Raw genomic sequence first — 13819 nt, forward strand, 5'->3', positions numbered from 1 at the left:
CTCACTGTGTACACCTCTGATTTCAGATGTGTGAGTCACAAGACTTCACGTTCTCTCACCACTCCCTGAATGTGAGCTTCGTTTAGTTGTTTGCCTGGTTGACGTTCATCAGTTAAGATTAACAGGTAGAAATTTCCATTTTCTTCTTTTTTCTCAAATCTTTCTTTCATTAAAAATGTCTTGAATCAAATGAATATTTTTTTCCTCCATGTAATCATTAAAAACTAAACAGATGCATTCTTATATGTCAAAGAGTGAATGCTCCTATACTGATTGTAACACCCTGTTCTGTTTCTCCTGTTTTCCGTGTCTCCTATGTCTCCTCTGTGTCTTCTCTATCTTAATTGTTTAATTCCCTGCACCTGCCCTCAGCCACTCTTGTCTCGTTACTGTCTGATGTCGTACACCTGTTCCCCCCCTATATATTGTGTCAGTCTTTCCCTTGTCTGCTGTCGGTTTGTCGTCTCTAGTTCCGTGTCCTTTTCCCGTCGTCCTGTCCGTGTTCCTGGTTCTGCCTGTTGACCCTGCCTGCCCCGAACCTGGATTCTCTGCCTGCCCCTTTTGGACCTTGTTTTTTTGTAAACTGTTTTGCCTCATTAAAGAGTGCTTTTTGTTGTTGTTATTTACAAGAACCTGACATTGATGTTCATTGGATGGCATCACCACAGAAGGAACTCGTGTTGCTTTCAGGGTTCACCTTGTAAAGTCAGTATTTCTGCATCGTGGTGGTCACCCAACATTAATTCTGAATTACAACTTTCATGAGAAGCGGTTTTGTTTTAAAATTCAAACAGTATTGATTTGTCACGAACTAATGCAGGAGCGGGGTCAATAGTTGAATATCTTGAATGTAACACTGTTGACCTCAGTCGTGTTGAGGAGGAAACACTCGGGGAAACACGATAGTTATTCTCACAAGGTGGTTTCTTTTTTAGTCATGCCTAAGATCTTTATTTTCCTAAGATAATGTTAGATGCTGCTGAGAGGTTTAATGGCTTCATCACACTTCTTTGCTCCTACATGACACATCTTCATCCACACTGCATATTAAAGACAAGACTCTGAGGGAAGGCAGACAATAACCCAGGTTTATAGGGACGTATACTCTAGTAGTAGTGTAGAATTGCTGCTTTCCTGTTACCAATGACCAAGCTACAGGGTCCAATATCCACCCTCGGACTCCGGAGACCACAGGCATTGATTTACTAATGAGAAACGTGGAGAGAATTGGTGATGCGCGACACTGATTGGACAAGGTGGTTAACTGGTAAGGTAGTCTGGCTCCAGTCTCTGAAGACTGCTAACCTTCAGATAAACAGCTGGCTGTGCTAAAGTACATCACCTCAACACACACGAGGAAAAGAGGACGAACGACAAAAAGATGACCTTTGGTTGTTTAGTTTTTTTTATAAAATGATAGTATTTTGTAACACTTTTGACATCAACATACCTCTTCATTAAACACAATATTAGAAGCCATAAAATCACATTTATCTGTTTACATAAACTTCAGGCACAAAGCCTTTATAGCATCGTTTGGTCATCTTAAACACTCGTAAATATCCATATATTTTTTAACATCCTTGCAAATTTCATAGAGCCAATAAAGAAAGTGTTCAAATAGCAAATAAATTCTGGTGGAAGAGCGATATATTAACTGAAAAGGTCCACTCAAACGTGACAATATCAAAGTGTCAACAAAGTACTTTTGGTGACTGAGAACAACCAAGAAACACCAAGAGCACAACAACCTGTTGTTCACACACATTACTGCATTCCTCGCTGTCAAATGCAACACATCCTGCATCATGAGCACTAAAGCTGGATTCTCCAGACACTAGTAATTTGTTAATACACAGACCTTAATGTTGATCATCACATGACTCCAAAACAATTACAGTTCGATACAGCAAGCCAGTGTTACACTACACTACAGAATGTGATGGGTGGCGGCTGGGACACAGAATTTATTGCAGTGCACACCAAACATCAATAAACAATGTCTTCTGAGCAATCGCCTTCAAAACTTTTTTGGGATTTGTCTCACATCACAACCAGCACCTGATAATGAAAGTTCATCTTATTATTTATCATGGCAGAAGACGCTTATCTAAGAACAAAGCAGTGAGCCGAATGAGGACTATCGATGACGGGGAGGCGGCTGCATCAGAAACATTGATCTGAGCAAATTCATGCAACGAACACACTAAAACTCTACGGTTCAACTTCACTCACGCTATTTTTGTCTTATAGTGTAGTATAGGCCTCGCTCGAGGAGGAGCCCTTTTTTTTTGCAAGCAGACATCTCCCTGAAAAGGTACTGTCCATGAAAAATATGGCCTTTTATATTAATGTTAACACAGATCAACGACCCAAAATCCACAATAGTCTCACAGAAACAGTATACAGGTATATACATTACATAAAACACATTTGAGAAACAGAATAAAATCTTCTTTTAGAATACTTATAGTTTCAGTGCAATCAGAGTGGCATTTCAGAGAAAGACCCCATAAGATGGTCAACTGCAGTGTCATCTGGTTTGTGTTGTTCAAGTAGATCGATGAGGTTTGAGTGCCTAAGAAGTACAACATAGGCCTGCAGTTTTATTTGCTCTCTTTATAGTCAAGCCCTACTGTAGGTCGATGTGATGAGAGACGTCTGAGAATCTAATGAGGATTGTTCTGCATTGCAATAAACTATTTCTTTACATTGGCCTTTTGAAACTACTTGAATACACAGAATGGATTTAAATATCTAAGTTAATGTTGTGCAATTCGTGACGGAGAGTCTGCTCCTGTAAACAGACGAGTCTGGCTTTAAGAGTAGCCGCGCTCGGCGTACATCTTCCCGGCCGGTTCCTGCACATACTCTTCCGTCTTATCCCAGTCCTGGACCCAACCTCCGTTGAGCTGTGCCGTGGCCCCGTAGCTTTTAGCCGGACCGGCCGTGGCGCCGTAGCTCTGCGCGGTGTCTCCCGTCTCTTCGGCCAGCTCATCTTCATCGATGAAGCCACACTTCTCTTCGCTGGTTTCTTCAGGGTCGGCCCATGGCTGTTTCTCCCCAGATGCAAAGATGCCATAAAACACCACTCCCCCATAATGCACCATGGAAGCAATGAGGAAGACGTACTGCCACTCGTCCCGCGTCTAGAGACAGAAAACAGTTGCAGCCAGGCTCAGTCACTTCTTTAATAAGGCCCTGATGGTGTGTTTTCTCCACTGACCTCTTGCCCTGAGCAGTGTGCTCCTACATGTCCTGCCACAATCCCCACAGCTTTGGTTTCACATGAGAGATTCCTGTATTTGGGCCTGTGCTCTTCCCACTGGTTTGAAGTTAGTAGTTGGACAAAGGTGATGTCGTGATCTAACGATCAGGATTTGCCAACGTCTGAATCGGTCAAATGACAGTTGTGTGGTTGTCTGTCAATATCAAATATCAAATGTAAAATATACATATACCACACCCAGTCCTGATGAAGGCAAGCTTTTGACTGTTACATCAAATGAAAAATAGATTTACCAATTTATAATATTGTGTCCCTGTCTTAATTGTTTATTTGTCACTTGTTACATTCAATTCAATTCAATTCAGTTTATTTGTATAGCCCAATTTCACAAATTACAAATTTGTCTCGGAGTGCTTTACAATCTGATAAATATATGTATTTTATAAGTTAACAAATATATGTAGCGCTATATCGCATTGTATTTGCGATGCTACTTTTGATTGATCCAATAAAATGTGTTTGATTTGATTGAAATCCCTCTTGTTACTCAACCCCGTCCACACATTCTGTCTCTCTCAGATAATACGTCACTGCACGAACGCTGAAGAGGCTCTAATTGTCATCAACAAATTCTGACTCCCAACCTGTCAAATATGGACGCTTGGTCAGTGGCTTTACACCTAAAAATATGGTGCTCTCCATCACATCTCGCGTGAGCTTTGAACGTAGTCAGTTTCTACTCGTTACGTGCATGGTGTCTTTTCAAAATGAACTTGTGTCTTCACAGAAAGTTAGGTTTAGGCAATACAACCATAGTTAGGTTCAGGAAAAGAGAGTGGTTGACATTAACTTGACTCACTAACTCCTCACGTCGCTACGAGACATGTGACACATTGTAGTTAGCTGAACCCAGGGTGTCGCATACAGACGCTAATGGGTGCCTCCACACGTCGGTATTAGATGCTGAGGAACACTGACCATCTGTCGGTATTTGACGACTTGGGAGTATAAGACCGGGTTGGCTTCATGACTTCAACATTGTTGGATTCCATTGTTGCACATTTAGTTTTGAATATAGAAAAAATACGAGACTTGAAACCACTTTTTCATCGCGCTTTAAAAGTTCCATCTGCACCAACATCCAGATCGCTGTATGAATAGAAATGACTCACCTTGTTCTTTGTCATGGCTCCCACGATTAGAGGGCACACCATCCCTGACAGGGTACCCACCCCGTTGGATATACCCATGAGGATGCTGGCGTAGCGAGGAGCGATGTCTAGATGGTTGACATTGAAACCTGCAGCAATAAAGAGTGAATATTCTGAGTGTGGTGCTCTTTTGAGGAGCACAAAGGAATTTGATCGAGCATCCATTGCTCTGAGACTCACCTGATATTGCAAATCCACTAAAACCCACCGCCAGAACTAAGAACGAGATGGCCACCCCCTTACTGTGAGAATAACCAACCACTAACAAGAAAGTGGCCTCCATACCAAACCCTAAAAACAACAAGAAAGTTACCTGATGAGGAATATGTATATAGTATTATGGCAACAGACAGAGAGCTGATTATCGAAGCCTCACCTCCACAGTTCATGATTTTCCGGACATTGGTGGTGGACATAATGTTGTGCATCCGCAGGTAGTCCGCTAACTGGCCTCCCAAGGGCACGATGATGGTCATGACCAAGTGAGGCAGCGCTGACACGATTCCAACCTGAGAAACCATCAAACAATTTTTCTGAAGCAGTTGTGACAACCACAAATAAACTGTCAAAACAAAAGTGATTATTCTTGTTATCTCAGAACCAATCTTAGTGTCTGTTTCCTCCTCTGACGGCAGTGTCACATCTGAGCAATAATTCACGGCATCAATCGCAGCAGCGAACCCTAAAGCTGAATTACATCTGCCAAAGCAGCTTGATTCATGCTTCACACGAACCAGGGAAGGTACGGGTTATGAAATATTACCTGGAATCTTTGTCTGACACTTTCACTCATGGACAGGATGATCAGAAAAGTACCAAAACACAACAAAACACAAAACACGCTGCAGCTCCAAAACCCATCCTGATTAGTTTTCCAGAAAAAGATTGACAATGTCCCAATACAAAGTCTGTCAAATGCAGTGTGCCAACAATGCAACGATGTTCTACTACATCCAAGCAAGCACGTCTTTTTGGCTATTATGACCCACAATCCTCTGCACGGCAAATATATGAGCAAGAGGGTCAAAGTTCAAGGTTCTGTGTTGAATGGGGAAGTCGGGTGTCCCAGTTAAGTGCGTATACATGGAGCTGTATTCTCTTTGTAAGGGTAGCAGCAGTATGTAGCAAAAGAAATGCAATTTGGAACGCAGTGTCAGAAAACAAGTCTAAGGGTATATAGACATGACTGCACTGGTGCATGCTCGGAGGTTACCGAACTACATTTATGGGGGGGAGGGGGGTATTTACCTTGCTGATCTCAAAGCCAAACACCTCCTCAAAGTATGCAGGCTGGCTGATGAGGAGCAGATAAAAGGTCCAGCTCCTGCAGAAGTTGGCCACGATGATTGCATAGACGGGCATGGAGGTGAAGAATTTCCTCCAGGGAGTCTTATATTTCTGTTCAGACAGGCAGAGAATCAGCCGGACGTACAGCACTCGCCGAGGTGTTACGAATCAATGAATACAGAATGAGAACTCACTTCCATTGCGCCCATTAGCTGGGCACTTTCCCCGATGCTCTCCTCAATGTAACGGCGCTCCTCGTCAGTGATGGTCGGGTGCTCCGCCGGGCTCTCGTAGGAGACCAGGACCCAGAACAAGTACCAAAATATCCCGAAGCATCCTGAACATCGTCAAGAACCAAACACGTCCGTCATTACAAACTCTGTGCAGCCAAATATTGCTCAGACCCACAGGAACTTTTATTTTTTATTTTAGTGGAGACATCTACTTTTTCAAAGACATCAAATATGCCAGAGTGAATTTTGGGGAAATGTGTATAAAATGATGCTCAACATATCTAGAATGTTTCTATTGAATAAGATATTGCAGCAATAAGAAACAATTAACGTTGTGTTTCTTTGTGTAGTGTCTTCTTTTGAAAGTGACGTGGTTTCCATTAAGTTATTAAAGTCTCTGAACATCCACACAGCAGATGTCATTGTATTCTGGCTGATGAGACCTCGGCTCAGGGTGAAGGCGGACAGAGGTTTCTTGAGAATTTATCGGATCACAATTCTGCATTAGCCAATGAGAATGACAGGTGTAATTTGTCCCAACAGATGAGGATGATGTCAGAACTAAAACGCTTTTGCCAGGAATTAAATGTTCTATTAATCAGGCTATGGATGAAAAGTATAAAGTTAGATGTATGTAAGTGCTACTGAAGTGAAGATTTCCAAAAAAGACTCTTTAAAGATATGCATTGTAAATTACCTACATTTTGCAGTTGAATTGGGTGAAAAACTACGCAGTTATTTCCTTAGATAAAGATAATTATTTGTTTTAGTTTTTTCTGAGCATTTAAATATGCAGGTGAGACACTATTAAAGCTAGATTTAGGTGATTTTTGAATAAATCTACAGATACAATTAGACAAAGTTTGTTGTTCTGGAAGCAAAATAGCCCAACATTTCAAAGTTGACCTTCAAAGTCTCTCATGACAGGGATACTCACCATACAAATAGAAGACAGAGGACCATCCAGTGTACTGGACCAGGATGCCAGCCAGAGGCATGGCTATCACTGCCCCGGCATAGGATCCTGAATGAGACAAAATATTATGAGCAAGCATAATTTGATCCTGGATGCATATTCAGACTGCAGTGTAGTCCTATTGGCTTGTGACAGCAGTGTCCAGGACACATTTACAAACAATTCAGGAGCAATATTGTGTCATTCTAAACCTGCTTCTCAGTGTATGAAGTAATATGATTGTTTCATCGATTTGACCCGAATGTATCAGTTACAGAAACGTGTAGATTGTGTACCACAGAAGGAGATGGTTGCCAGGCGACTTCTTTCCAGTGGCGGAGCCCATTTACTCCAGATCCCGTGGCAGGCTGGATAAGTCACTCCCTGCACGGTAAAAAAAATGACGTTACAGTCACAGATAATTTTACATCTATTTTTCCACTTTCAATCAATATCATTTACATATTCTGATTCTACCTGATTGACCTAGTCTGTTCTCATTTGCCAAAGACAAACACGACAAATTCTAGTTATTAATAACAAACAAACTGACATGCATTGCAACTGACCTTTCCTAATAGAAACTAATGGGTTAGGTGTGGAGCAGTGCAGACTCAGGCTGACCCACCTCATGGAAAACATACTGAATTGCTCCTATTAAATCTTCATTACACACTAAGTGGCATACAATCAACTATTGATAGACACAAATTGCTAGGGCCTGCAGTGGGAGACACCCTGAAATGCTAATGTTTAATTTGCAGTAATAAGTCGATGGGTGCTGAACACAGGCGGCGGCGCTCTCTCTCAATGGGCATGAGTTGCTATTGAAAAAACAGCCAAGCAAAATTACAAAGGAGAATAACCTTCAGTCTAATAATAGCATCTCTCTGAAATAACGTCTGTTATCAAGTGGTTATCAAGTGGTTTTCATGTCTTTTGTTATGCATGTTTCTATGTGAACATGGAGGAAACCAACACACATAAGCTCTGCTATTCAGGGGTTTATGATGTTGGTGGACACATCTGATTATTGTGTACAGTATAATGGATGGAACCTCTTTACAATGGGCTTCATTTTCTAATTATAATAGAACGCCTGGGGATCTGTGAGAACAAGGGGATTTCTGTAAATCGTGGTCAACAACAAAATGTCAGGATATTTTCATTTGGGTCGAGTTTAGCTCTCAGCATGATAATGAGGCATCATTTTTGAATCTTTTAAAGGTCAAGGATGTGATGTGCAAACTCTGCATTCTTACCTCCACCAGCCCTTGTAATATCCTCACAAAGATGACTAATCCATAGTGGGTTCGGGCGGCAGAGGGAATGAACATGTTCAAGATGGATGTCAGCACAATGGCAGCACCGAAAACTCTGGATAAACAGTACGTCGGGTTATTTGTCAGAACATCGTCAAAACAATATCATCTTATTCATGGCAGCAATTTTGATTCAAGCATAAAACAAACACAGGTAAGTACAAAATATAAAAACAATGTTAAACTGTGGGATTCTTTACTGGGAGAATTATCACTGATGAGGAAGATAAATCATTCCTAATTGGATGGCACACAAACACACACATACATACACACACATACACACACTGGAGAGCGAGAGCAGGAGGTGTTATAGCAGAAGGCCTCAGTGGGCTCAGCTGACTTGGCATGATGGAGCTCTTATTTGCATCTTATTTAGCTTCATTTCCCTCATGAGAAATCAAACAACCACAATGTGGATGTACAAAAGGTTCCACTGCTTTATAGTATCATCACTTCTATATTTACATGGGTTTCTAATGTGCCATTGTTATAGTTTGTTATATTCTACAATTTGTACATATTAGTTGTTCTTTTTCTGTATCATTTTGTCTAATTGCAGCTGACTCGTCATTTTTTTGGAGTGAAATAATGTGATTATGGAGGCAGCATGGCCATTGAAATCATACTACAATCATTACGTGGAGCCACATTTCACACTGCAGGGCTTTGGCTGATGTGGTTGCCATGCCTCTGAACATAAAGGATTAGACACGGTGGTCCCATGGGAGCTCATTAACATGAGGAGGCACGCCTGGGCATCCGCCTAATCCCCAGTATATCTGCTGTAAAGTCAGACTCCTTTCTTCAAGCCGTGAGACCGACATCCAAATATGACACCGACGTTTATATATTTAGAAATTCGAAATAGGGACACACAACGGATACCTAGTCCCACCCACGCTATCCATTCATATAGTTTATTTATTTACAGTTACCTGTTTGCAGCCAGCCTTGAGGAGATATACCCTCCTGGAATCTGAGTCACTATGTAGCCCCAGAAGAAGGAGCCATGAATCATCCCCACGGTCTCTGGGTTCCAATTGAATTCCGCTTTCTTTTAGAAAAAAAAGAAACATTTTAATTTATTTTCCCCCCAGACATTTAAGAGAGGTGTAGCTACGTCGTTTAAAGAAGAAAAAAAGGTTAATGGTGTAATCAAAATGCTTTTCATCGTGAAATACTGCCATTGTGTAAAATATTGTCAGAAAGGTATCAGATCTGAAATACTGTTATTGTGTAGAATATTGTCAGATATATATCAGATCTATTTGATTTGATGCTTCCGTAACTCTGCATCGAAGATGAATTATTCAAAGCAGGAAAATAGAGAACAAAATAAAAAATAAAGACACCTACACGTCTTCCTTTCTTGCTATATCTACAGGCCGAGCACAATACATACCATGTAACAGTACGCATGAGCTCTTACGGTTCTCTAGTTATGTGTCTTAAAACCTCCGTCTATTGGCTGTGGCCCTCATCCCTTATTTAACACGTGGGCTCGTGCGAGGAGGAGTCGCCACCCACCTCAGTGATGATGATCTTGCCGTTTTCGTGGATCGTGCTGTTATTGACCATGCTGACGATGGCCACACCCAAGTTACACCGGATGCCGAAGGAGATGCAGAAGCCCATCCCGCTCAGCATAGCGATGATGTATCTGCGCGGAAGCCCGAAGCAAGTGCAGTCACACAGGGGCTTCTTCCGCTCCTGGTCCGCCTTGGGTCTCCCATCCTCCGTGAGCTCGATCGCCTCACCTGTCTGTTGCCGCTTTTCCAGCCTCCTGCACAACACGAGCCGATTATATGCTGTTTTTTAAATTTTTTTTGTTTTTTAGATTCAATTTAATGTCGACACTTGGGTGTATGCATTCAAACATTCAGGCACCTTTAGCTGCATTTAAAGGAGCGAGAGCTATCAGTGGGAAATGTGTGATTTCGTTGCTTTTCTGCAACAACTATAATGTATTTTTCTTGTATTTATTCACCTCTCACACGCTGTTTGAAATGCTACATGTGAAATGAGCTCGCATCTTAAGTACTTCGTGCTCCTTCAACGACAGGCCTTGACAATGTCTTCATTTCCATCCTGTAATTTGGCTCAAGCCATTTTAAAGTCAAACTGCTTTTTATATATTCGTTCCCTGGAGGAAATGTTTATGGTTTCGTAAAAGAAAGACTCGTTGACAGGCGAGGAACGAATTATATCCATACCGCATTGCAGCAATATCAGCACCATCGTTGGTAAGAATTAATTGTGCAATTATAATTTATTTATTAGTTCATAGAAATGTGGGACTGGCATCTTTCTTTGGCTTCCACTTACAATTTGGGGAAAGACATGTGAAGTTAATTAAAAACCAAACATATCATTGAAGGTCTAGGCCTCATCCACATCAGGCCTGCTACATTGAAATGAAACCAACGGGTTTTTTTCTTGCTTAGCTTTGAGTCACGTTTCTGTGATGCAGCTTGGAATCAAGTTCAACTGCATCTATCGAAGGAGCACAAATAATTATCTAAAATATGTGTCATTTATCAACGTTACGTTATTCCAGATGATTTATGCAAGTATTCGTTTTTTCGGACTGAATATTCAATCAAAGAGAATTTTATTCGCATTTACATTAGGAAGTGTGCCATAATTAAATTTGTTACATGTGATTTATACATCCTTCTCCCTTACTCTGATTTTAAATTTGAAGAGCTGATTGCTTTGGATTACATTTCATGTTGGTCCTCTGACAGTATAAAGACAAAGGTAAGTCAATTGATATGAAGTCCATCGATCTTGGATTAATACAGATGGATACATAAGGTAAAAGATATCCTCCGACCTTGTGTCACGACTCGTTCTATTTCATTAATTATTAAAAAAACACCCACAGCAGCTGGTGGAGGGGATCATCCTCCAGGGAAATATCTGATCCTTAAATATTCGGGGCACACGACTCTGTTTTTAGCATCCTGTCCGCGATCCATCTCATAAAGAACAGATTTCAATGTAATTCAGTAATAAGCACATTTAAAGCCAGTGCATTATTTATGTGTGCTTTTATTATGTGTGATGTTAACATCTGGATATATATATATATCAGTTTATTTATAACATTGATAACATTCTGTAATCAAAAGACGTGCAGAAATGTGGATTTCTTTTCTTACTTGTAAATCTTCCCGAGGGCCTTTCCTGCGATCTGTTTGATTCCCTCCTTGGTGGTAGGGGCAGCTTTTTCCGCGGCAGGCTCCATATCAAAATGCTGTATGAAATTCTACAATACTATAATAAATAGAAGTGCTGCATTAATGAGCATATTGCGAAGATATTAATCCAAATAACGCGCTCCTGTCTTTTAAAGCAGAACACGTCTCGACGTCCTGAAAAGACGAGCCGGCCAATGGAGGAGAGAGGGAGCACGTTCAGTCGGAAAGGGCTGGTTTCACAGTCACAAAACAGCAGTCAAATAACTCCGCTTTCGCCTTGCGCAATATTAATCCATGCAGTGCCATTTTAAGATCCAAGCGATTAGAAAACAGAAACACCCAAAAAAATAGAAAGTTGTTTCTTAGGATAAAGGAGAGGGGGGACTTTTCTTTTGGAATTTTTCGAGAAATCGATGTGTAAAAGTGAAAATCTTCAGCCGGTGCAGCCGGTCAGTGGAGCTCCGGTCTAATCTGAGGTGGAGATCTCCGGTGAGGCGGCAGCCGGAGGAGGTTTCAGCACCGCGGACAGCGCACAGCTCGTCTACCTGTCAGCAGCTCCGCGCAGCGCCCCTCCCCCTCCGCCTCCGACGCTCCTCTCCGCTAATTCAATTACTACGTATACAAAATCTGTCAACAGCGACAGTTGCCACTTGCATTACCTCTCTCCTTCATTTATAACTAACTGAATAAAAAGCATTTCAGTTCCGATCACTCATAAATCACTTGATGCAGCAGGCACAAAGCATCGATCCCCCCCTCCCTCCCTCCCTTCATACATCCGGTTATTGCTCGGTTTTAGTTTGACGTGCTGCGTTTACGGACAGTGTTCAACCTATACGTGGACCCATGTATATAACTAATTGTTTTCAATCAATTGAATGAACTGACGAGTGTAATTGTGTTTCACTGAATGCAATAATGAGTATTCACACACGTGGTACCAGACCGTACAGTATGCAGTCAACCACGGAGAGGCGGTGTTGTGTAGTTAACTGATTCATTGAGATAAAGGAGACTGTGAATCATTGTTACAAACACTTTATTTATCATTCCTCCAATCAAAGAAAGCCGGTGATTAAATACAGGACAAATAATTTGAAAGAACATTACTGAGTTATTTCTACAGCTCATTAGGATCCATGTGCAGGCAGTGCGCACACAGGTGTGACAGTAGACACCAGCGGCCTTTTCCTCACCGTCATCCGGGTCCTCTTGGATATCATTGAGGCCACCTGCGTGCCTGGACACTGGGAGAACATGACGGCGAAAGTGACGTGAAACTCCTCCCTGAACTGGCGGCCAATGAAGCAGCTGAACAGCGGGTTGACGCAGGTGATGAGGCTGCAGAAGGACATCTCCAGGGCGAAGGTCACGTCTATGCTCCGCCAGGAGGCGGGGTTGGAGGGATAGACTGCCCGCATCACGATGGCCGCGTTGCGGTTCAGGTGGTAGGGCAGGTAAAACAGGGCGAAGAAAACCAGCGCGGTGCTCAGCACCCGCCGCAGCCGCCGCTGCTTGTTGAGCGGGTCGCGGCGGCAGGAGCGGTGGCGCAGCTCGCGGACGCTGCGCAGGCCGCAGTAGCAGATGGAGAGCAGCGGGAAGAGGAAGCCGACAATGGAGCACACGAGGGAATAGGGGAGGCTTTCCCTGGTCTCACGTAGGAATATGTACAGGGAGCACACGGTGCGGTTGCTCCCGGGGCAAGTCTGGATCTGAGTCATCCTGACAATCGGTAGGCTGAGGACCAGAGTGGCCACCCAGACCGCCACGCACAGCAGGCAGGTCTGCCTCCTGCCCAGCAGCACCAGAGAGCGCAGCGGGTGCACGATGGCCAGGTATCGGTCCACGCTGATGCAGGTGACGAAGAAGATGCTGAGGTAGAAGTAGTTGTGATAGAACATCCTCACCGCCATGCACACCGGCAGCCCCAGCTTCCAGTAGAGCTGGTCCAGGTGGTAGTCGATGAGGAACGGCAAGGCCAGCAGCCACGAGGTGTCAGCCAGGGTCAGGTTGAAGAGGAACACCGTGCTGCGGGTCCAGCGCCGCAGGCGGTGGAAGAAGACCCAGAGAGAGAACAGGTTGAGGGGAAGCCCAAGGATCAGCACCACCATGAAGAAGGACGGCATCACGTAGAGCTGGACCACCGGTAACGCGTGACGGGTGTCCAGGTCGCAGAAGGCTTCTTCTGGCAGCTGGACGGGTTTACAATGCATGATGTATAACTATCTTCTCATTCTTCAGCTAAAGCTGCATTTAAGTGTTAATACTTTAGTTTCATTGCACAACACATTAAAGTTATGAACTGGATATATGCCCTGAGTTTATGAAGTTTTCCATAATTATGTTAACGATCTATATTTGTTCTTTCATACATCC

General features: G+C 42.8%; 2 protein-coding genes across 2 annotated transcripts; both read right to left on the minus strand.

Annotated features, from left to right (window-relative positions):
* Window positions 1-2819: 2819 nt before the first annotated feature.
* Window positions 2820-11490, minus strand: slc17a6a (solute carrier family 17 member 6a). Its single transcript, XM_056417279.1, has 12 exons — window positions 11405-11490; window positions 9768-10023; window positions 9176-9294; window positions 8178-8292; window positions 7212-7299; window positions 6898-6984; window positions 5922-6064; window positions 5689-5838; window positions 4817-4949; window positions 4621-4731; window positions 4402-4529; window positions 2820-3149 (listed from the first exon to the last, which is right to left on the minus strand). The coding sequence occupies exons 1-12, from the start codon at window positions 11488-11490 to the stop codon at window positions 2820-2822; spliced, it is 1746 nt and encodes a 581-aa protein (XP_056273254.1).
* Window positions 11491-12465: 975 nt separating this feature from the next.
* On the minus strand, window positions 12466-13569 carry LOC130195633 (succinate receptor 1-like). Its single transcript, XM_056417294.1, has one exon. It carries the CDS (start codon window positions 13567-13569, stop codon window positions 12574-12576), a length of 996 nt encoding a protein of 331 aa, XP_056273269.1. The 3' UTR covers window positions 12466-12573.
* Window positions 13570-13819: the final 250 nt, after the last annotated feature.

The sequence above is a fragment of the Pseudoliparis swirei genome, chromosome 6 (genome assembly GCF_029220125.1).
Source record: "Pseudoliparis swirei isolate HS2019 ecotype Mariana Trench chromosome 6, NWPU_hadal_v1, whole genome shotgun sequence".
NCBI classification, from domain to species: Eukaryota; Metazoa; Chordata; class Actinopteri; order Perciformes; family Liparidae; genus Pseudoliparis; species Pseudoliparis swirei.